The 25,154-nt window shown below is 41.7% G+C and overlaps 1 protein-coding gene and 1 long non-coding RNA gene across 4 annotated transcripts; one reads left to right on the forward strand and one right to left on the reverse strand.

Annotated features, from left to right (window-relative positions):
* Window positions 1-686: 686 nt before the first annotated feature.
* Window positions 687-23,876, forward strand: LOC111254177 (facilitated trehalose transporter Tret1-like). Of its 3 annotated transcripts, none has more exons than XM_086975641.1 (5): window positions 687-2,553; window positions 3,523-3,836; window positions 10,239-10,478; window positions 10,644-10,785; window positions 22,872-23,876. In XM_086975641.1, the coding sequence occupies exons 1-5, from the start codon at window positions 2,516-2,518 to the stop codon at window positions 23,026-23,028; spliced, it is 891 nt and encodes a 296-aa protein (XP_086831767.1). In that variant the 5' UTR covers window positions 687-2,515; the 3' UTR covers window positions 23,029-23,876. The 3 variants fall into 3 exon arrangements, with proteins under 3 accessions (XP_086831767.1, XP_086831766.1, XP_022670486.1); XM_086975640.1 differs by lacking the exon at window positions 22,872-23,876 and adding an exon at window positions 13,598-16,327 and having other exon boundaries at window positions 697-2,553; window positions 10,317-10,478; XM_022814751.2 differs by lacking the exon at window positions 22,872-23,876 and adding an exon at window positions 13,598-16,327 and having other exon boundaries at window positions 702-2,553.
* Window positions 15,555-22,876, reverse strand: LOC147754165 (uncharacterized). The gene is made up of 3 exons (XR_015317684.1): window positions 20,699-22,876; window positions 17,470-18,630; window positions 15,555-17,237 (listed from the first exon to the last, which is right to left on the reverse strand). It is a non-coding gene; the product is annotated as an uncharacterized LOC147754165 (long non-coding RNA).
* Window positions 23,877-25,154: the final 1,278 nt, after the last annotated feature.

Raw genomic sequence — 25,154 nt, forward strand, 5'->3', positions numbered from 1 at the left:
TGCCTAATAACTAACCCATAAATATACAATAAAGATCATCTATGTATTTTGAGATAAGTTTATGGCTTTGATGCTTCCGTAAAATCATATACATATTGTCTAACAGTCTAGGTTGACCCAACCGCTGTACGCCTAACCCGTGCCGCATAATTGTATACCTTAATACAAGCGGAGTTGATGACCTTGTGACTCTAGCCGGTATTAAGCAGGCCACATATGTGCCACTTCTTTCACACGTCAATCATTTTCGATGGCAATTGGTCATTACTGTGGAGAGGATGACACTGTCCATCAAAGCTGATAGCCTAGACATATATATCTTCTGGTCAAGTGTTTTTCAGCGTTTAGCGGACGTGACTATAGGAAACTACCGACGTCATCTTTGTGATCATTGATATAGAATTGTTATGATTATTACACATTAGCTTATCTGTATGTTTTTCCAGAAAAAAAAAATGATTTATTCACTGAAACCTACGCGGCATCCGTTTTTTGAGCAGACAAAGACGGGCTTTGAGAGCGAAAAAAAGCAGCTGGGTTAAACATCGATGGCCCCCAGTGCACGTGACAAAGCAATCTCAGCTTGTCGGCCCCTTGTCGGCTGAGTTGTTATGCTGGGAACTTCCTCACGTCCCGTGATGGTTACGTCGACGTAGACGTAACAGTGCAGAGCTTTGTACCTTGCACGTTCATTCACTTAACACTAACAGCTAGTAGAATACACACGAAAAGACGACAGCACATGAGCAGGTGGAATCTATGGTGACGAATGAATACCGTAAGGAAGCCCATAAATACGAGCACTGTTTTAAAGATGAAGTTCTCGTTGAAACGAGGAAACCGCTCATATACGAGATAGATAACCGAAGTAAAAACGCTAGCCAAACAAGACCCTTAGACGATTACTGTGTTTTGCTGCATTATCCACGTCTGGTATCTGTGTTATTATTATTACTAGATGAACATGCATTTAAGAAGATTAAATGCAACGGCGATGGAGAGAAGATCGCGTAGCGGGCGGAGCAGCTTATTTCAGTGGTGGTCAATTCCTCGCCGGTATGCTTCGCTATTGAGGTAATTCGTGATGTCTTGTCCGCGTGCCACTCACAGCACTGCTGCAAAATGTATGACAAATGCGGCTTTATACTCACAAGGAAATCGATCATAACAGAAGTGCTATTACGGAGGCTTCTCGTCATCAGAGTGAAAAGCTTTTCATCTTTGCGCTACGAGCTGAGAGTACAAAGAAAACGTTTGCTCATTGTTTGGCGTTCAAGAAATCGATTTGAAGCGTATCGGTTGATGTTAGTGCTGAAATATGAGTTGCACAATTGCTCTAGAGGAGGATATTGCGTCTCCACACACACGCACTTGAAAAGACCATCGGCACACTGCACTACGCCATCACGCGCGTTGTCCTTCTCTGCTACGCCTGAAATTTTCCTCGTGGAATCCTTGTAAAAATCCTCCATTAATTCTTTAATACACTTTACTTCGCATTTCCAGTAAAGGTGATATCTATTTTCTAACAGTGTTATGGATCATACATAGGAGTCATTAGCTATATTCGTTATCAAGGATCTGACAACAACCTCTATAAAAACTAGTGATGAATGCTACACCCCCCCCCCCGCCCAGGTTGACACGTAAGAATCGAAACGTCCTTAGCTTTTGACACGATGGCCTTACCGTCACGAAAAAGCACGACTGTGGCCAATTATAGTTGCTGTAATTGGTTCAGCGGTACTCATCGCCTGACGGGATGCGCAGGTGACAGTTCTCCGCTTCCATCCGGTAGCAATCCTTCATCGCCCCTACCAGTTTCTTACCGGCCCGTTTCCCCCTTTAATGAGCCATAGAGGCTAGCCAGAACCAGATGCCAGATGATGGTACTATTTGGCGCCCACAAGTCTCTCTACACTGGTCACTCGTAGCGCTATGCTTTCATCTGCGACAACGGCAACCGCAACAGCGCCAGCAGTAGTGCTAATGAGTAATAGTACCGGTAGTAGTACTTCATATTCCTCCTTTCCGCCTGCCGGAGTCAGCAGAGCTGGGCGTCATCTACAAAGAGCGCGCGCATCGAGAAGGTCTCACTAGCAGATGTTCTTGTTGCGACACTCACTCCGCGCAGAGCCTACCGGCGTGCTGAACTCCGGCGTCTGTGCTCAACGTACCGCAGTCGTTCTAAGCGCCTCTTTGAGACCAGCGAGTTTCGGGTTTTTCATATACATACAGCGGATATAAACAATATAACCAAGCTCGTTAACGGTGTCGCTCACGTTCATGTATGTGCTCTGTCAGAAAAAATCCAATGCTCTTCGCAAGTATTTAATGAGTGCATGAAGACGAACATTAGGCAGTGTGTTCGTACATGATTTGTGTGACAATCCTGATATTTTCTGATCTGACCTCTTGTATCAGCTGTACGGTCGGCAATTCGTGAAGAAAAGAAGCGAAGCCTGAAGGCACGCTCTTCTACGACACGCATTTCTACGCTGGCGCAAAAGGCACAATGACAGCCGGAGACAACAGTAATGCGCTGCTTGGCAGGTGGGTTGTTCGATCTAAATTTTCAAAAAATCCCCAGTAGTAACGTCGTTGATTACTTACGAATCCAAGAGCTGAGGCGTGCAGTTAGTTTTAAAGTAACAACGATACTGGCGCATTCCCTCGAACGTAAAGCAGCGATTCTGGTCCACTCTTCATATACGCACGCTCACATATAGATGCTGTTTACCGATTTGAGATCTGGTTAGTGGAGCTGGTTAATGACGGTAGCAGAAAAACATTGAGGGGACAAATGGGAGCGCATCGCTTCCAAGAATCGTAATGGAAAATTTTAACTTCAGTCGAAATTCAAGAGGATGTGGTCTTTTTGTCATATTGAAGTTTTACTAATTGCGCTTTGATTCATACGCAAGATGGCTTACTTTCCCTTGACATTTCATAGACAAAAAGCAGAGATTCTGCAGACAAGATTCTATATTGTCTACTGACCGTTTATTGTTTGTAGAAAAGGCAGTATCGTTCGTTTAAGTTCGTGGACAATATTAATTAAGGAGATTACTAACTTAACTCGGCTTGGACACGTGCAAGTTAGTTAAAACTTTAAGACAGTATATACTAATTATAAATTAATTGTGTAAAGAGATGCAAAGGATTACCGGCAACGTGGCTATTTCAAAATCACGCTCGTCCTTGAAGTCAGCACAACAATGATCGTTGATTGTCTTTGCCAGCCATTTAAAATGCCTATCTGTTGTTCGTTATATTCTTAATACAGAAACACTGTTACATCATCGCAATTGCCGCGATCACATGTGCACATAAACGCCATACCGGGACCATGCTATCTTAGCGCCAAATTAATGAATACACTTCCCGCCTTTCGTTTTGAATAACCTGTATTTTTTTGGGATGCAATGTACGTAAGGTTACAGAAATTCAAGCTAAAATGGAAGTAGATATATCTAACAATAGGTGTCTACCTTTTTGTATTGACAACCGTTGTTCGCGTAGCTACTACACAATGAACGCACAAATGTCGAAAGTGTCGATTGAAGATGACGAAGACTGCCTGCGCAGTCCCGCCTTCGAAGATGAGGGATCCTGTACACAGCTTCGATTGATGTATCCGGCCGCGGGAGCAGTCTTCATGGCTGCCCTAGCTATCGGCGCAGCAATCGGGTATCCCGCAATGGCCATCAGCTCGATAATCGCCGACGCGGCTTTTGGTTCTGCAGTTGGCGCTGCAATGGAAAAAGACTCCACAAACATTGCTTGGTTCAACAGCATTGTGGCACTCGCCGCCTTATTGGGCGCCTTCATTGCAGGTGCGTGATTTACAGACCTCTTATTCCAATCAAGTCAATACGATTCATCAGTGAGAAATCATCTCTTTCCGTTAGAAACGCTACATTGTTACTTTACACGTAACGATTTCTTCATGATTTTTATCAAAAGCCCCACACAAGCCTTAACTGCGAGGTGTACGCTTCTTCACGTCTCCACCATACGAAGGTCGAGATCGTTCCTAAGAACTTTAATGCAAATTGACAGTAATACCTTGTTCCGATTGAGTTATTAAGCGTGTACCAGTTGATGACAGCTACGTTTTTCAGTAATAGCGTAGCTGCCAGATAGCAATAGAAAATCATACTTCAGTGGCGTCTGATGCAGGGTCTCTTAGCCATATGCGATCTAAAGCCGCCTGAAAAGGCCCGCTGAATATCAATGATCAGTTTGTTTTGTCATCCTCAGTAGGTAACTAAATTGTAGCAAGCTCCATGAATCGTTTGTTCACTGCACCACGACGCACTATTCGTTGCATTGAGTTAATGACAAATAACTATTTCGGTGTTTAGCACAAGCATCTGGCAAACTGTTTTTGGTCGCATTTATCAAATGACAAAAGTGTATCTTTATTGATTTACGACAAGTTTATAATCTACGAAGTATTACCTAAAGCGCGTGGTCGTACGCGGATCGTCCGCTGAGCTATAAGTAAAAAAAGCTAAACATAATCGGAAGTGTTTTTGGAGCGTCTCGTGCGGCCACCATTCAGGCGAGTATCAATTAACTAAAACTCCTAATGGCTAGCCAATTCTATGAATGTACTAGGCTAAGCGTCACGACGCTGGTGCACTACCTGAGAAGTTCGGCGCACTCCTTATAATGCGACGGCGGTTACGAGTATTGCTAAAAGCGGCAGCAACAAACGTTGCCACAATTAGACCACCATCATTATGGAAGATTTTGTCCGGCCGTCCTACAAGCACCAGCGGCCGCAAAGAGCACGTTCAGATAGCAGACGGATAATATGGAGCTGGACAAGCAAACGAAACACAAACAGAGCAATCTTTCATATGGCAAATAGTGCGAGCAGAGGAGCTTGCGAACAGCCGGCAAGACGACTGTCTCTAACGATAACAACGACAACAACAGCGACATTAGCTACGGTGACGCCGAGCTTGCTGATGCTGGTGATGATAGTTAAACATTTATTGCTACCGACGTCTCTGTCGACTTTAGCGCTAATGGAATGATTCCACTAGTCCCCTTTTTCAGCCTCGTAACAGCTAGTCTTACTGCTGCTGCTACTGCTGCTGCTACCGGCGATGATAATGATGATAGAGTCATGATACGGCTCAACATGGCGCCAATATCATCATCATCGTGATCATCATCATCATCACCATCATCATCGCGATCGTCGTGATCATCATCATCATCATCACAATCACCATCAGCAGCAGCAACAACAACAACAACAACAACATCATCACTGCGATGATGGCCATCGTCGGCGTTGTCATAGGGATATCCTCAATTCGATATCTGCGTATCTCTTTTTTTCTCGATGTATATGCGGCTGGCCGCCGTTCTCGTGATCCCCTGCTTCATATCTGCGATCCTCCCTTCGTTCATATCTTTCTTTCCTCGTTTCATCATCACCCATACCTGGTTAGGATGATGATCTTTACATGAATGATGTTGTTTGATGACAGTACTGATTATTTGAATTATTTCTAGTTTGTTCGCGCAGCAGTGACGAAGTTCGACTGCTGTGGACTGGTAGCCGGTTGGTAGGGGAACCCATCATGAGCTAAAACTGAAAATACGTATATTGCAACTACACACTTTGTGCGTCCGACCACGCGAGATCCTGCGCTGAATCATTCTCGTAGGCCGGACGTTACATACCGCTGCGGTTGCCCGCCTAAGCGGTACGTGTACGGCGCAACCCGCTTATTGACGCTCCATCCAGGCTCGAATTTGGGCACCAGTTTCCGGGACGTATTGGATTTCTGGCCTGGAAGGAGTGAAGTGGCGGGAAGAAGCGCCCCGTTTTCGTTGGCCAAAGCAATTTTTTTTATCGACTTAATGATGGCGCGACATTTTCGTAATATAAAAAGAAACGGAGAGTAATAGAAGAAAAGCTCACCAGGGATGATCACACGCGCGTGATTTTCAAGCCGTGCAAGCCAACGGGCAGCTGATAACTGAAATCTGCCCACTCATAAGGCAATGGCAAATGCGTAGACTGGATAAAATCTAAATAAACAAATATTGTCACCGGGCAGTGAATGAAGCACCGGATGAATATGAGATCACAAAAATACTAAATGAGATCTTCGAAAGGCCTGCACCAAGGCCAGCGGGTCCCCACCGGCCAAACGCGGCTGTGGGCAGCCAGTTTACTAGAAGTCTAACGGTAGTACAAAGAGAATTAATCTTGCTCCGCAAAATCTACACAAGGACGAGTGGTTAACAGCGGAGACATCAGATTATGGACAAAGAAGCACTGGTCCGAACCCGCAATCAGGTGGTAGAACTCAAGGTCTTTTACCAAATACTCCATGTGCTGACAAAGCTGCTAAATGGAAAGAGTTAGTAGTAGAAAAGGATAGCTTAAAGCCAGCCTACAAAATCGTTACAAACAAACAAAGGGAATAAGCCACCCGTCTACCGGTCAGATTGAAAGTGTGGTCGATCATCTCTTTGCAAGACAGTTTCCTAAACGGACGGGTCATGTAGATATGGATTGGTGAGCAGTGCACCCTTAAGATCAGTGCAGAGCTAATCGGAGCAGTAAGGCAACGACTGGCGACAGATAAGGTACCGCGATAAAGACCCTGTTGAGGCAACGGGTCTTTTGGTCAAGGATGGCCGGACTTATTCCAAATACCGGCAAATAAACTCCTTAGAAAAAGGCGATCCCCTAGGATGCAAAAAGAAACGAAACCGGTGTTAATCCTCAAACCGAAAGACAAAACATCGATGCACTGACATATTTGCTTGCTGAATATGATGGTGAAGGTAGTAAACAGGATAATCATTGCCAGGTTAGAGAAAGAACAGGGCCTTATGAAATTCTTAGAACGAGTTTCGCAGAGGCAGATCTACCCTTGACCAATCCAAAGGATACTTACTCAGTACGGAAAAGGACCTGAACAGGAGAAACTCCGTGTAATTGTATCTTTTATTACAAAAATGCCTTTGGCTGCTAGTCATGGTATCATTATAAAGGAACCTTTAACTTATCCTATTTAGATGGCAAAGAGTTGGACGTGGGCCACGAACGAGGGCAGATCTCAGTAGGAGTCCCCGAAGGATTAGTCCCCGGTCCAACGTTGTAGAATTTAGCGCACAATGACGTACCGGCAATACCTGGTTTACCAGACGGTGTCTAATATGTAGTTTACGCGGACGACCTGGGTTGCCGATCACGACGGGGACTAAATCGAGGCTGGAGGACAAGAGGGATGTCGCCTTTGGACGTGACTAGTACCTGGCTGGAGGAGTATCACTTCAGGATGGTGGCGGAAAAAGTGAGGCCGTCTTCTGGACGGTCAGGGAAAAGGGCACGGATTGGACTACAGGACGCGGGGTCCCGGTCTCATACCTAACAGAGACAAGTGGTTTAACAGATTATTCGGCAAGTTATTATATGGAATTACCTAGGTGTTTACTGGCCATAGCAACATCACACGTTTATGGTGAAAGTCGGCAAAATCCAGATTACCACCTGCGTCATAAGCGGTTTGTGTCTGCTGGATAATTCAGAGCAAATGATCTTTGAATATGGAGTTCTTTAAGACATAAGGCGCGAAATAGAGTGCTGTCACATATAGACAATTAAAGAAATTAATAGCGGCATGATCACGTCACAGAACTCACGGGCCGCTGCGTTTAGCTTTAGAGGTATAACGAGAGAGAACGAAGAACCAGAAAATATTTGAAGAAGATTCGACAATGAACTGTGTCAGAGTAAGAGCAACTGATCATAACCCCTCCACTTGAAAAAAAGATATCAATTGCTTTTCGTTGGCTGTCGCAAGGTTGAAGCGACCTGGCCCATTCTGAGGTACAGCACCCTGTTTATTGTTCGCAATACAGAATTGGCATCGTCTGGCGTCGAAATTTGTATATGTGTGCAATTAACCTGATAGTGATTTGGTTTGTGGCATTGGTAGCACACATTTCGGTACGACAACTCGCGGACATATGTTGGACAAGCGTAGCCTATCTGATAATCGACCGCACTTGGTGTCGGTCCCAGGGGGTATAACGCCGGCTGCCTGAATTAAGGCATTACATTAAGCAGGGTTAATCGGAACAACGATATTCGTTAACGGAACCGATATAGCTATCCTCCTTATACTGCACACAAGGACTTGATAGTAGTAAACGAAATCTAGCTTGTCCCAGAGGGCTCGCTTAACATTATGAATGTTTCGAACATCTGCACTTTAGTCTTCATCAGCTCGAAACCCTTCCGCTAAGCCGACTTTATCTAAGGAAATACGCTCGTTCAATGTCTAATTTAAAAATTTCCTGATTGGCTTGCCATTTAGGAGGAAGACCGCTGCCAAAAAAACAAAGTCTAGGTCTATCATAAGCCGCAAATAGTCCAGAAGGCGGGTGGATTAGGTCGTCCATATTCTCTTAAATTCCATCGCTGCCACCAAATTTTCAACAGTGGCAAATTTTTTGTCAGCTAGACACTGGCGATTAAATGGCCAGCTGGAGAGGATTATATTTACTGGAGAGGAAATACATTTATTATAACTATAATATGTATTTTGTTTAGCTTCCTTGTTCAATACTCTTGTTATCGTTAACATGGTGATTTTAATATTGGCGATCATATCCTTGAGATGGCAACAACCTTTTACTATTGAAGAAGTTCTTCGAAAGAACAAACATTTCTCAATCATTTACAGGCGATTTCGATTAAGCTGACCGGTTCATTGTTACTAATATGAACACCAAACAGGGTCTGCCTTGCGATCGTTATCTTTTTGTAATTGCCCTAGATGTATTATATATACCTCCAGTAGCCCTTCACGCTTAACTAGTCGTGATGTTTTACACTATTAGTTACATAACATAATTCCTTTTACACTCTTATATATAAATACACATGGTACATTGAGAGTACAGATGGAAACCACTTTTTCAAGACGACATCTTCACTGCGCGAAGAAAAAATAAGAAAAGAAAGTGCCTTCCATCGTTTCTAAAATGAATGACCAGAGTCAGTACTTCTTAAGCTGAGACGTCGACACTCCGAAAGCGGACAGTAACAGTACGTAAGATAGTTTTATTTGCAGCATGGCACAGTTGACCCATTGTGTGCCAGGAACAATTTTAGCCAAGATCAGCTTATGCAACCCCATGTATTGGACATTTCCAGCAGACAATGTTAAAGCAACCATACCATTAATTATACTAATTCAATAAATTTCCAATTAGATTTAAATATGCTATGTTTTGTGTATACATTGCTACGAATACCATTTGAACTAAGGTAAACACTATGATTAACGAATTTATCTGTACTTTGGTTGTACAGATACTTGTACTTAAACAGAAAATTCTATAAGTAGACAATATAGCCGAAAGTGCTAATTTTCAATGAAACTGGTGTTTTTTTTTTATACGCTATTGGCGCTCGTCGGCGCATTGTTTGTGTCTGTTCACTGGTCTTGGTACGTCTGTTGGTTTAGCTGACCGTGCTAGGGTCTTTCATACTTCTTCTTAGATGAGAGGCCGTTTGCGCAAGCTTTGTGTGGCCAGAACAGAGTGGCACTGGCCGGTCACGGCAGACGGTACGGGAAGACGATCTTGAATTGGCAAACAACCGTTGTTTGCCAGATCTCAATGAGCGGAAAAGTACAGGAACCTGATTTTACCTCTCAGGCCAAGGTAGCGTTGGAAATTGAAAGCAAAGACATCTCGTAAGAACGCATCAATTCATTAGCATCACAAACGACCCGGTTTGCTACAACATACGCACTTCACATTTTTATAGCATTGCAATGCTATGACGTACGAGCTATAAGATGAATGTTTACTTGATAAAACTCTGTTAATAAATTGATTGCAAACATGTCCGTAAATTATTGACTGGAAAACTTACGGAGAACCAAGCTGAAAACCAAGAAAGTCAGCGAAAACGGCCAGCTTTAGTCGACCGTGGTTTTAATAGGGTCGCAATGTTTCAATCTCAGGACGAAGAGTCGACAGACACTGCGTATTAATACCCAGCTACGTACACGCACCAACAAATTCAACTATTTAGCATGCATTAGACTCGTGTCTTGCCTATTTACGCCAGCCTGGGCGTCATTCAGTGTAGACGTACTAAATTTAGACTTCTGTTTAACGTATTTAGGTGGTATTCAAATCTAAGATACCGGACGTTAGATATTGTTACTGCATAATTTTAGGACCTTTGGCGAACTCGACGGGTCGAAAGCCTACGATCATTATTGCTTGCGTCCCTTTTACCATCGGTTGGATATTAGTTGCTGTAGCAGAAGACCTTTCGGTGTTATTCGGAGGACGTATTCTTACTGGAATATCAACTGGAATGATTTGTGTCGCTGGACCTATCTACATCGTGGAAGTGTCTTCTCACTCAGCTCGGGGCCTTCTTGGAGGTCTCTTCGGAGGAATCATGTCAACTGGTAAGTACTACATTGCAATGGTATTCACATCGGTGTAGAACATTACAATACATAGGAAGGGAAAAGCGACGTGTTTCAATTTCTCAGAAAGTACAAGTAAGGTAAACAGAATTCCGCGCTTCATTTAAATTGCACTCTTCTAGACTAGAGTTTCGTATTTTGCAGGTATCCTGCTCTGTGGAATTTTCGGAGGCCTAGTTCTAGAGTGGCGTGGCTTGGCGTTTCTAAATGCAACTCTTCCGGCTCTGACAACCATTGCCTTTCTCTTCCTACCAGAGTCACCTAAACTGCTGGTCTCGAAAGGAAGGTGAGCATCCATTATTATGTTGTTTTTAAAAAGCTATAAGTTTCAGTGGTGGCTAAGACCCCAACGAAGCTAGTATCGCAAATCAGTTCCATGTTCGTGTTTGAGTTCAGAGATCCGCGCAAAAAATGTTTACGGAAATCTTCCTCACAGAAAGGAAGAGCCATCTCAAAGAGAAATTTGTGTATAAAAAAAGATACAAATTTTTTTTTTTGCACGTTTTTGAAGCGAGGGTAAGGAATAACCCACTAAACGTGCGAGCGCGAGTAATAAAAAGGGTGTAGACGTCTTCGAGGAAGACGACGGGCGTTATCTGAAACATTTGGGTATTAAAAGCTTGATGAAGAAGGTAGGAATGGGCCACTAAAGTCGGAGGAACACTTTTAGTGAAGGATCCTCAGGTGTCAGGGGTTGAAAGCTGTGAAGCACTCTTGGCCTAATTTTGGTTGAGAGAAATTTGCAGTTTATGATAGATTGAGAGATCAGTCAGAGTATGGAATGGATTTTGGCCGTATGCTCTGATAAAATATAGAACTAAAAGCTAAGCATGTTTACAAAAATGTTTACTTCATTAATCACTTATGATGTTGCTACAGTGTATACGCATCAGGGTCGGGTCTGTTTTTCTTTGGTAGATCAACAGCTGGTTATCCGGGCGCATGTAAAACAAAAGAATAATAAAAAAAGAAAAAGCTTTTAGTAATTGCTGCATCCACATAATATAATAGTTTTACAAGAAAGGTACGGACTTTTTGTACGGTACGGTACGCTTATGAGCGGTCAGACTAAAAGGCTCAAGGAGGCCTAGCGATAAGGTTATAATATATGATAATAAGCGCGTGGACGATGTCTAGGCACCTATATTGAAAGACAACTTTTTTGCTCTAGAGAGCCAAACTCGATCAAACTCCACCGAAAAGTCAACAGTACGGGTAGAGAAGCTCACGCGATGTTTCAGCGTTTTGTTTAACGTGTCGTCAACAACCGTGCAGGCATCTCCAATTGGAGATTACCTAAGAGAAAAGAGACTCGATCTAGGTTGCTGATTGGCACTTCAGCAGATTTTTGTTACTGGATCGTAAACGGCTGAGAGAAATCGACATTTACTGGCGTAATCCACTATCGAAGTGCTCGCAACGAACCCACCTGTCTCTCATGTAATGTATTTCGAATCAAGGAACTCTATACGTTGGCGCCTTGCTTAGAAGTCACTTGACTGTGGCTATGCACGACTCACGGCCAAGGGTTCAGATAACAGACCCGAAGCAAACAGCTTTGGCAAGTTTACTAAGCACAAACAAATTTTGAAAGCGTTTATGTGCATTTTTTCTCATTCCAAATCGACCTGACGTCAATGAGTACAAGCTTACCCTTTAAAATACGTGTTTAAAATACGCAACCGGTGGGGTCAAATCTCATCGTAATAGCCTACGTTCGACGATATATACGGACATGCTTACCAGGCCTAGGTGAGTGCCCTCCTGCCCGCCGTAATCTGCCAAGACAGGATGTGCCTTCTTTATTGGCTCTTATTTTCTGCGAAGATGCTGTAAACAGATTTATCGGACTGAATGAAGAAAAAAGCATTGATACGAAGGAAAGTGCTCTCTAGTTCGAAGCGGAACAACATTTTTACGGATGGCTACAACAGTCTAGATTTTCTCTGTGCCCTATGGGATCAGACTGCTCATTTTCAGCAGACGTATGCTTTCAGAAACATTATACCATTGCGTGAGCTGAGCAAACAAGCGAGATGAGGACTACAATAGCCGTCGACATCACGGTCGGTAGGGTGATAGCAGCGTTTCTGCAGCCCAAGCTTAACAAGTGACAGGTTTAGGTCAGATAAGGCCTGAGTACATTAAAGATGTGACAGTGCTAGTCCCATACAGGACTACCATTTACAACGCTTGTCTTCGTAACGGAAGGACACCGAACGACTGGTAGGAGGCACTTCGTCCCGTTACCCGGAGAAGACAAAGGCAATCACGAAGAACAAACTTGTGCAGGGCAATTGCTAACAACAAGGTAACTTCAGCTTTATTTCTCACGTGTTTCTGGAAAGCTTCCTCGAAAAAAATGGAAAAATCAATACTAAATGCGTACTAGATTCTGCTTGCCAAGGTAAATCCGTTATAAACTATGAGGCACCAAATAGTTCATCTACGCTGTATGGATCGGTTCCAAAACGGCATTCTACAAATTTCATCAAAGGTCACTGAGACAAGAACGTCCTGCAGATTCATTGCTCAAAAGAGTACTACGCCTACATAAATTTCGTCGTAACCATTACGTGCATTTGCTAGCGGACACGCCGGTATTCATAAAGGATCTTTAATGGCAGTTGAGCGTAAGGGAAACGGTTACAGTTTTTGTCATTGGCGCCATAGTGGACGAAACATTGAATAAACTGCACAAAAAAAACTCGACATGTTGAAATGATTATGTTGTTTGTATACATATATATATATAAATATATGTTTGTATACATATATATATAAAGTTGAAAATATATAACTTGTTAATGAATCATATATAGTAGTTGCAAGATTCTGGGCAGATAACTAACTGGCTTTCTATATGATTGGAAAAAATGTGAACCTATGTATAACTGCATTTATATAATTATGTTTATTAGTATGAATAGAGTTGAAGCTTTTTTTTGATAACTAATTGTGTTTTTTTTTTTCGTTAAAAATAATAGCAGACTTTGCTCCCACGAATTAAGCAATGCTATCGGCCATCGGCAACATACATTTTAATGGTGGCTTTTTTTGCAGGATATATAATATGATTATCATTTGTAATTTTTCAGATTTGATGAAGCGGTTCAGGCTATGAAAAGACTGCATGGTAATCGTATCGATGCCCGACTTGAGGTCTTCGTCATGAAAGATCAATGTGAACATCATGAGGAATTTTCAATGCGGGATATCTTTTCGAAAGCGACGCTGAAAGCTGCTGGAATCGCAATTTCTCTAATGTTGTTCCAGGGATTTTCTGGCATAAACGCTGTCATCATGTACGCCGTTCCCATTTTCCGCACGGCCGCACCATCAGTAAACCCGATTTACTGCACGATCATGCTGCAGGCCTTACAGGCCTTATTTAATGCCATTGCTTCACCCATCACAAACCGCTTTGGTCGGAAAGTTCCAAGCGTCATTTCGACGTTGGGCGTATGCGTCTCGCTCAGCGGGTTCGCCTTTTACCAGCATTCGAACACGGACAGTCATGTCTGGGTACCAGTGCTTTGTTGCATGACTGCTGTCATTTCATTCGCAATTGGGTTGGGCCCCTTGCCGTGGCTCATCGTGGCCGAAATTTCACCCACAAGAACCGCGGGCCTGATTTCAGCTTTAGCCACATCAACAGCTTGGGCATCCTTCTTCATCCTTATTCGAACCTTTGATAGTCTTGTGACTGCGCTGAGTTCGCCTGTGGTTTTTTGGATATACTCGGGCTGGTGTTTTGTCGGCGTTCTATTCAGTATTTTCCTTCTGCCCGAAACGGCCAACAAATCCCACTACGAAATCCAAATGATGCTAGAGGGGCGAACTTTTCCCAAGGAACTTGAGAATGAAGGAGCCCGTGACAGCCCTAAAGTTCTCGTACACAATGAACAGGATAGCTGTTAAGCAGGCCAACTCCTGAGATCCTTAACCAGGTGTTTTCCCTTTAAAACTGGCTGTAAACACTAAATACTATCAACATTAGATCTGTTATTTTGGATGTATATCTCATAGATAGATACATTTGCTGTTCTAAAGCAGCCTGGGAGAATTAACGTTCAAACCCAATGAAAATACATAGAGAAAATATTCGCAGAGGCAAAAATTTTTACCCGAGTATCTTCTCATAATACTTGCTATATGTCATTATCTCATTAATGGATAATTAATATGTCGACAATAGACAATGAAACACCTCCACTTCCTCAGTAAACGCGTACCTTTAGTAAGTTCTTTCTTCGAGAAATTCGTTTGAAACTACTTGTACGCCAAATACCTGCAATATTCATCTGACAGAGTGTTTCAGTGTGTTGACTGTCTCAGAAGTCGTACATTTTTACAATGCATACATCATTCGCGAATGAAGAACATCAGGATGAAGTCGAACAGATGTTGACGTAAAGCTCGGCTAGATCTGACTCATAGAATAGCATTATTTATCAATCAGTTTAGCATTAATTTTCAAATGTTAAATCCAGCAAACAGACGTACTACGCTGCTAAAATGTTTTTTTTTTTTTCTAGTGGCTTTTATCGGTTTTCAGTAACGCTATCATAGAAAATCGTTTGGCTAGGAGAAGTTCCCATTTGAGTGGATATTGCTCCAGTCTGTAAATAGTTGCATACTCATGACCTCTAGCACGATCTGAAGTTGTACCAAAAACCTTCATAGAAAAAAGTGGTCTCGAGCGGCACTTTTAAACGTAATCGAGTCCCTGATTTATGGCTTACCTCAGGATTCATACAGAAAAAAAGCCGCAGAGATACAGGTCGAAATTGAACAAGCGACATCCAAAGGGGCATATCAGGCTTTTCGTCTGAAAGTTTTTCCGTATTACTTCTTTAAACAGTCGTAATTCCATATTTGTATTGATCATATAATCGATAAACTATACAAGTGTTGCTTCTATACGCTATATTTTAATAATCTACTATTGTGAAACAGTGACCAAAGTGGTTTAATGCCTCTCGTTGACCTCTTGTTTCATTAGATAAGTAAGGTGCTTCTTATCTAATTATGGATATAATAAGGTTGGGTTTTAAAAAAAAAAAAAAACATTCATTCCGTTCGTTGAAAATGCAAAGTAATATTTTTTTACTGTTCAAGTGTTGACCCTAATTTAGAGTATTTGCCTTGTGCAATCATAATTTGAATGTGTGAGCCGAAAAAATAAGTTCCATAGTCCTGATTTTATCGTTTATAACAAGTAGTTGGCCGCATTATCTAGTAAGTGCCTAATAAAATGGCTGTGACAATTTGTAGTACGTGAATCAGATACGTTGCAATGATTTTTACAGTTTTCAGCGTGCCGATTTCCTGTATAGTTACGCATGCTTCATTTCCCAAGCTTAAAAGCTAAATCTGTACGCTTCTATTAGACAATGTTGATTGAATTTATAATCGTACCCGAAGACATCCGCTCTTTTAATACAAACAAACGATTTTCTTCTTGAAGAAAAATTCTTTTAGAGAGTATCTACTATTTGCAGAAAATAAAAATTTCGTTGTATTATCGGCTCAGTTATTTAAAATGGTTCGACTGTAGCCGTCTAGGAGGCTGCGTATCAGATTCATGTTGATGTTTCATTATTTTTTTACATGATTTTTTCGCGTCGCTGATGAGAGACGACTGAAGTGAGAGTTTTCTAGATGACTATTTTTTATCCGTAGTGGTACCTAAAGCCTTTACTTCGTCGTATATATATGTACATAAATTTTAGTTAAACACCACGAAAAAGTGCAAAAAACGTTGTATATAAATGAATATACATATAAAATAAAACGCTACGAATCAGTGCTAAGAAAATCGACAATACCAGGCGTCTTCCATTCCTAAGCTTCTGTGGCTTCATGACTTGAAAACTAACCATGCATCATAGAGTTTCAGTACTCAGACGCCTTAGATACATTACCTTTATTTCTTCACTTCTCACCTCCATCTTTTCTTTTTACCTGTAGAATAGACCCTGCTCCCTTGAAACAGCAAATGGAACTACCGTCAAGTGCTGTTAGAGCGTAATCGAGTAGCGCTCATACCGAATCAATCCTTATCTTGAACCTGCTTTCCGATAATAAAAACGACCACTGAGTTAATACCAGAACATTGAATTTTCTTTACCGCCCTTTTCGTTGCCGCAGCGTTATCTGGTTATCAACTCTATGACGATAATACATTCCCGCTTTGCTTGTTATTAGCATTTTGGCAATAATTTCATTTTATTTGAACAAGCATGTTATAAACACTCTATGGCAACGTTCTGTGTGAGCGAAAAAAAAAACACATTATAGCCAAAATTCATAGCGTTTAGCCGGTCAGGAGGCGTATACATATATATATATATATATATATATATATCTATGTATAGAGCACACAAAGTATACTTCCCATACACAATGTTTTCTAATCGTGCAGTATCACAAATACAACAGATCCTTATGATGTTACTGAGCAGACGACAGCATTTATTTGACTTAATAACGTTGATCAGTCAACGGAACTGTTTATTTGTCTTTTATTTTTGTCGCTCTTTCAGTTACTGAGGTATGACCGCAAGCCGTATCGAATATTATATAGCCAGGTTGACAAGCAGGAACTGCGTGCCCTTCGGGTACTATAGAGAATCACTCGGTCAACACTAGACGCCGATGTCCTTAAGGGTTTTGGTCGTAATCGTTCTGATAAATTTCTACAGGAGAACGGTTTGCGTGATATCATCCATTTTGCTGAAATAGGAATCATCATTGCATCATTTATTGCAAAATGTGTAAAGAGTATGCTCGTATCGTCCAGAAGTTTACGCGAAGCATCAGGCCTCCACTGCAGTGAAACGCCAGTCGTAACCGAGAGAAAATCACTTAGATGTACAACAAACTTTTATCTTAGTTAACTTGATGTCTAGAAACCTGACCAGTTCCGGAAACCCTTGTCTAATTGTGTAAGTGAAAATAAGCAAACCTCTACACGTCGAGTGGAGCAGTCCCGAAGCTGCCAGCTGAGTTATTTCCAAACATGGCGCATTGTAGCACGCTCTTTGCACATCTTCGACACAAAGGTGTTCCTAATGCCAGCTCGAAACCCGTTCCTTGCAAACGATGAACCCTAATGTAACAGAAGTGCACAATCGCAAAACTTTCGTTTCAACCATTGTATAATGTTTGCTATAATCTACTCTTATATTGCATCAATACGCTTTCTTAACAATAGCCGAGGGTGAGCTCCCTGGCGGAGAGCTTTCGCATTATGTCGAATCACAATGACATCAACCACCTGTACAAGTTCTTCTTGACCAAGACCCTCGGCCAATTTGTCAGCAGATTTTCTATGTAAATAGAAACAATGATCTGTTCTACTTTAAAGAAGCTTTCGATTTTACCTTTCGCGCACGAACAGTGACCTTTACCGCCGAACGGGAACGGCTAAGAGTTACGTTACTTAAAGGGTTACATTACACGTGGTATCGCCAATAAAAATGGTGTTTCATTTCATACGACCTACGTGAAACGGGATACATTGACTCAAGCGACGCAAAAATGCCCTGGCATCCAAAATGGCACGGTCTTTACGAAACCCTTTTTCGATGTAAGGCATATATAGCTCATGCGTCGATAACCTGACCGCTAATATCGCTGACCGCCTCATTTAGCTTTGTTAGAAAACTTATCAAATGAAGAAGGCTACAAATACTTGTTTTCCTAGAAAACTAGAAATGAAACTATCTTGTCGCTATGATGTTGCATTGCTTCGAGTATACGTACACGTTTATTTTTTCGAAGTAAAAAAATAAAAAATCCAAATGTCTGACATCATCCTACTTGACGAAAAAAAAAAAGGCGATGTGACAACATCGTCTTGAATGTTCAACGTAAGAACAAAATAGAAATATCTTGTATACAAATAAGTGTGATCAAGCATTCTAATCAGCCTAAATGCCTTCGACATGTTTCCCCTGATCGAAACCAAGAAAGCCTACGTGTTTTTGTTAATCGGAGCCTGATATAACTAAAGTTACCTTAACTTCGCGAGGTAGTTGAAAGCGCTTCGAAGTTTTTCAGTTTATTGAATGACACCTTTTGCTGTTTGATGAGGTGCGTATACCTCAGGAGCACATAAACACAGCTAAAAAAAAAACAATTCGCCATCGTATCAACATCACGAAGAGAGAAAGTAACTTAAACAACGACAGCCAGTTATCGCCTTCTATCTAGCTGTAGAGTGGCTATGTGTAGACGTTTCACCTATCACTAAATCATTTTTAAAACGACCGCGCGATAGCGAAAAGTTAGCCAAGTCATTTAATGGAGAAAGTTTAGAGCGTTTGAATTGAAGCAGTAATTTACTAGATATTAGCTTACATCAATGTATTTAGTCTTGCCTCGTATCATATACTCGTGAAATAAAGTTGATACGGATTTATTAGAGCCATTCAATTAAGTTACCATTTAATCAGCTAGTTACTGTGATCGCCCCAAAAACGTTTTGACTTCACTAGAACTCTGAGCATAATCCGTCAAAGACTTTTTTCAGTTCCGGATCCAAATTGCGTCAAACTTTCCGACTGATTTTTTTCACGGATAATGCTAAATGTAAGAGACTAATGGGACATGGCTAGGAGCACAACCGGAATAAAAGACCAATGAAAAAATCATTTTGATTTTACGTGGTCACTTTAGCTATGCAGCATAAACTAAGCATCTAAGATCCTTCCTTGTCAAGCGAAATGTGACATGGGTGTCTTGTGAAAAGAATACATCTTCTCATGCTCAGTGGTCAACTTCCTATTTCTATTTAGCAGAGAAAATTCATCATGACCGGTGAGGAGCTCTGGTAGAGCAAAAGCACAGTATGTGGATGGTGCAAACGTTTCAACAACGGAGATTCGAGTGTTGAAGGCCAGCGAGTGGATAAACAAGTGTCAGAACCCGAAAGATAAGAAGACATTGCCGCAGTCGAGAAGGCCTTCCGCAAAAGCGAAGCTTGGAATCCAAGCGCTTTGTCGGCCAAAACCGGCATTCCGCATATGATGTATTGCAGAATTATAAGCCAATACTGAAAATGCGGGAGCTAAATTAAAAAATAGCCCCCCTGAAAATGAATTAGTCTGTTGCAAGCGCGTGCGTACTTTGCACCCGCCTAGAACGAACGATTCCGATGGACGAGGCATACATTAATCTCTACCGCAAGCCGGAGAGAGAATGACGTTGCCCTGGGGAAGAATCGAGTTCAATGGCAGTGTCGAGTAGACTCGGACGTAAGATTATGGTAGACTTGCAGTGGATGCCAGTGTATCGACTACTATGAAATACACGCCAAAAGTAACACAATAAATTCAGCCCTCTATCTCGAGTTCCTCAAAAGACTAATGTACAATTGGCAATCGAAAGCACACAATCACCGTACTTCAATATCACTTGCCGGATTAAGTACAGGAATACCCAATAGTGACTTTAACTCGCCGACCTTTCCGATCTGGGTCCGTGTGATCACGGAGCTTTTTATGCCCTAAAAAGGGCAGCTGGTGGGCAAGCGATTATACTTGTCGATTATCGATTTACTTTGAGAGGCCGTAGATAGGGAAATAGCATATGAGAATGTGAGTAGTAGTTATGTGGCTATCTAAAACCCGCCAGAGCGCATGGAAAAATATAGGAGGGTACCTTTATCACATATCAATTACCATTCTAGCCCAGCTAGGTCGAATTTTTCGATGTTAATTTACCTGATGTAGCTCCTTGTCGTGCAAAAGATCCGACAACTGCATAAGCATATAATTCATTTAAGGCTAATCATGAAAAACCTCTATAGACAAATGCATATTAGTAGAAGCAGCCCGTCAAATCTGTTCGTACCAGTCAATAGTGTTCTTTCATCACGCTTAACAGGGATTTCGAAAGCGTCACTAGCAAGTACCTGGCTTCCAGACGAAGCCCCCATATACTGCAAAATATATTCTGTTACAAGCATTAATAACCATTTGTGTTTTTTAGAATGTAATTTGTCGTCATTGGACCCTCTAAAATCTTATGTGGGCAAGCTTACAAAAGTAGTACCTACTAAAAGAGAGCAGCGGCTTACATGCGAAAGGAAAAGCAACCGGTATAATGAAAATGTACATTCAAGATAGTTTCGTAAAATTGAGAAGGTTTGTTAATTTTTTCGACCTTCGATTTGAAGACAAACGCATTACCTTGCTGAAGCAGGGATCCTAGGTTAGATCTGTTCCTGGTTGCATCATCCTGTTTTCGCGTCCTCAAACTATGATCACTACTTAACATTGGTTGTTTATTTGATCCTTTACGAATCGATTCCAGCAAAACTATGAACGTGCCCGAAAACTTTGTGTAGATGTTGCTGATTTTACCCGCTAGCCAGCACACACACTGACCCACTCACGGTTGTACCTCATATCGCTCGAGATAACACTCGAATACAATGCAGAACGAAATCTTTACACTCGATGCCGTTATGGTACGCCCGTATTTGTCGATTTAGCTTATCAGAACTCTCGTAAGCGCTCAAACAAATATGAAACCCATTTGTAAAATAAATAAACTACCTCCCTTAAAAAAATGTGTAGAGTATCTTCAACTTACCAAACGGTTACAGATCTTTTAGGTTCGTGGCACAATACTTGAAGGCCAAGCCAAGCTTTAACTTTGAGCCCTTCTAAAGTTTGGTTCTTGTGCCGTACCTTTTCGTATCCTATTGTATGGTAGTCCTTTACCCATTACAGCCCGTCGGCGTTGCATTATACGCGTACATATTCTTCGCTGACCGCTTCAAGCCATACAATCAATATGCATCATAATCAATACATCCTCTTTCATACTGCAAAAAAAAAAAAAAACTAAAAAAATGCTTAATTTTTGTGCTTTCCTTACGCATATTCTATGGTTGTGCGCGTTTGGCGAAACAACATTTGTTTATACTAAACCACTCGTTCCCTTTGCTATGGGTCATTTTGAGCTTTTTAACCTAACGTCTTCTCGCATGGTGTACATACAATGATTTGATCATCGCATCGACGGTTGTTTCGTTCCGCAAGTAGAAATTGTACGGACGCGAAACCTACTTACTGGCACACAGTTGTCGGTGGCTGCCAACGTGGCCGTCATACATCGACGACACAGCTTCTTTAATGGTGGTCTGATAGCAAATAATCAACGGAAAACCGACCGCAAGTGCTAAAACGCCCCATAGCGCCCTTTGACGTGGAAAGGCTAGTGAAAAAGGCCTGTTGCCCTTATTGGAAATTTTCATTGTTGATAAGCTCTAATTTTCTATTTCGACAATGGCCGTGATTACTTTGATTTTACTACAGAACTATTAAGACTATGCTGGTTCTGAAGTATGGCTGCAGAAGTTCATCAAGTAGAATGAACTGACAGCTCAGTCTGTGCTAGATATGAAAATGCTTTACCACTTATTTATAATAGAGGTCTCTTGCCTTCCACGACAACGACAGAACTCCAAAAGCTGAGGAGGAGATGTTACCCTTGCTGAAGGTATCCGACAATCCGCGATTCGGTAGACTAAACTGAAAAAAGTTGTGGTAGTGCTAGTGACTCAATAGCTAAGGTGCTCATACATCAGTTCTGGTAGGAAGCACGGCACCGTACCTAGAATTGTTAGCGCCGATCTACGATCTCGAACTGATTTTTACTTGTTCCATCGACAATGATGATACCCTGTATTCGTAATTCGCAGCTTCACGCTTGTGCTGGCTGGCTGGCTTCGACGACCATTTTGTAGAACAGATTGTTCAATTCTTCGGGTACAGACACAAATTGAAGGCTCGATGAAGTCGAAAGGTTTGTATTGACCTAATTGCGTTGAAGAAATTGACGAAGCACCATTTGAGAGCAGGGCGCAGTCCGACGTTACTTCCATCAAATCCGTTACGGATTTGCTCTATTTCTATAGGTTCATCCCTAACGTAACCGCTTTCGTTAGAGGCGTCTTAAGACAGTATTTAACACTATAGTATTGGATCCGTTCACAGGATCGGTAACTGTATGCATCATCTATATATACTGCCATTTTTTTTATTTATCCATCTTATATAATAACTTCGATTTGTGCCGCTGACTTATGGATCAACAGTATATGGATGGATCGTAGCCAGTATCAATGTGTATTAAATTTCTGAGCGAATTGTGTTGGACATATATAGACATATATCTATACACGAAATCGCAAGGCTAAAGAGGGAACCGAGAAACCAATGGGAGCGAAGAGAAGTTCACCGCATAAACAAACATGAAAATATCTATGTTCTGGTCCATACATTTTATGAAGAGTTTTCTTGTTGAAACGAGGTAATACGTATCGTGCTTTAAAAATTACTTTTTGTTTTGCAGGCAAAATCAGAACATTTCGAGAACGCGTCTTCCAATCTTGTCGGCTATGAAGAACGCAGAAGCCCAGCAATACCATAAATACTTGCAGCAACATGTCGTTCCCTATCTCCAGCAGCGAGGGGTAAAGCTTGTTATCATATTGATGAAGGTGTTGTAGATCAGATAATTCCTACCAACATCTATTGACGGGGACGGCGGATAATGAGAGAAACTCGTGCCGACCGATGCAGTCGCCACGTTAGTCTCGTGGTGTTTTTAGATGTAACTTATATGTTAGAAGTCCACAAGTAATAGTTACTTGATTTTCTCGTCTGGCTGTTGTATTTATTCGTTTATTATTATTATTATTATTGCCACTGTTACTATTGATTGTTCTTGCGCTGCTAACTGTAACCGTCGGCATCGGGAGCCTTAAGGTTTCTTCTATACAGATATGCGATGGTTCCCTTTTAGCAGGCGCCGTTGAAGCGCATTGTTCTAGTGGACTTCGTTGGTGGCAGAGTTAAATTTTTTCCATCCATTTTTTCTGCTCGCATTATCAGGCCCTCGTGCGGATAAAGTATGTGATCCGTCGGGCGATCCGATATGAGTTACTACTGGAAGTGGAAAATGGCCACTGACGCTCCGTGTCGCTATCTCCAATTATTGTTGTTGCTGGACGATTAACGGGGCAGTATTTCGATAGCGTTGTGAGACTTTTCTGAACGTTTGCAGTGCTCAATTAGACAACTGATTGAAGATCGTTGTGAAAACTACTGATTATTATTATTATCGAGTGTTCTTTTTTTTATTATTGCGTCCCACGATTGTCTATCAAACTACTAGGATAATTGCCGACAGAGTGCGTGTGTTAGTTATGTGGGTCGAAACGATTGATTTATCATGAATTTTAGTAGAGGCTGTTCTAAATAATTATTTCTTGCAGCAGCTGTTCATACGAACTCAGTGTGACCAAATGGTTGTATTACAAATTATTACTTCATAATAATAAAAATACTATTGCAATATTCGCCTTTTTCCTTCAGTCGTGTCCTACGCTCGTATCTAAACGTCAAACCCTCAGATCGCATTCGACCTTAGATAACCCTTCGTTGTTTCCCAATCGCCCTTGTTCGAGCATTACTATATTTTTTCATTACCCTCACCGTTCTAATTTGTCCCGCCTCCAAGTCTCCTCTGAACACTTACCTCTAACGCACAATTCACTTCCGGATATAAAATTAGCTTTAATAATGTGCCTACCTCCAGGCTCGAGACTTGACTATCTCTTTATTCCTAGCCTATTCTATCCAAGTTACTCAAAGCATGGCGACCTTGTTTTATCGCATTAACAATGGCGACGACGGGTTCGTGTCTGCAGGTTTTTCTGTTTGCTGAACGAACTTGACCGCTTCATTTTGAGAATTAACATTTTGAGAATTTATTATGGCCGAATTACGTCAGTTGCGGCTGCAAGCAACGGTCGTGTAACCCGTTACGCATTTCTTCTCATTACCCGAATACTCTCTGCCGCTAGCATCGCCCAGAACTGATATCAGTTTAGTACAAATTTTATACCGTACTTTTAGACGTTTATGTCGATGCTAACTGCTGAAAAAGGTTTGAATTTTTCTCAGTAAACAGAGGCTACGTAGTGCAGCGTCGTAGTGGCCTACTGCAATGGCGTAGCGCTGCTTTGGCCTTCTTTGCCAATTAATACTGTCCAGCTTTACTGCTTACTAAGTGTATGATGCAACATATCAGTGTCGCGTAAGAAAATCGTTCCTCGTTACTTAAACGTTACCATCACGTAGAAACGGCCTAAACGCCCTTGAGGACTCCTATATTTGTTCAGTATGTCATATTCTTAGAATACACACGTACGGTGCACTACGTCGAGAGGTCATCTTATTGGACGTTTAACATGCGATAGCAGCTTGTTATCATTTCAAGCCCAATTTGGATTTGTCTGCTGCTATTCGATGTTCTCGTCGCTCCTTCGTGGTTTTTTTATGTCCGATCATGGGGGTTGTTTATCAAGAGCCAAGACGAAGTCACACAAATAAACATTGATATGTATAGAGAGCTTCAGAGCAAGCCGGCTTGAAGAAAGTTCTCATCGACTTCTTAATCTGATAACCAGTCCGGTCGCCACCGGCACAACCAAACGACCGCGAAATACACCACCAGCAGAATCAGAATGTCAACGTATGCTTCAGCCTCATCGAGGCCACTATCGGAAGTATCGCTTATACAGCCGAGCATAGTGCAAAAACCATAAAGTGCCTTCTTCATTACGTTCAC

The sequence above is a fragment of the Varroa destructor genome, unplaced genomic scaffold (assembly GCF_002443255.2).
Source record: "Varroa destructor unplaced genomic scaffold, Vdes_3.0 BEIS01000007.1, whole genome shotgun sequence".
Lineage (NCBI taxonomy): Eukaryota > Metazoa > Arthropoda > Arachnida > Mesostigmata > Varroidae > Varroa > Varroa destructor.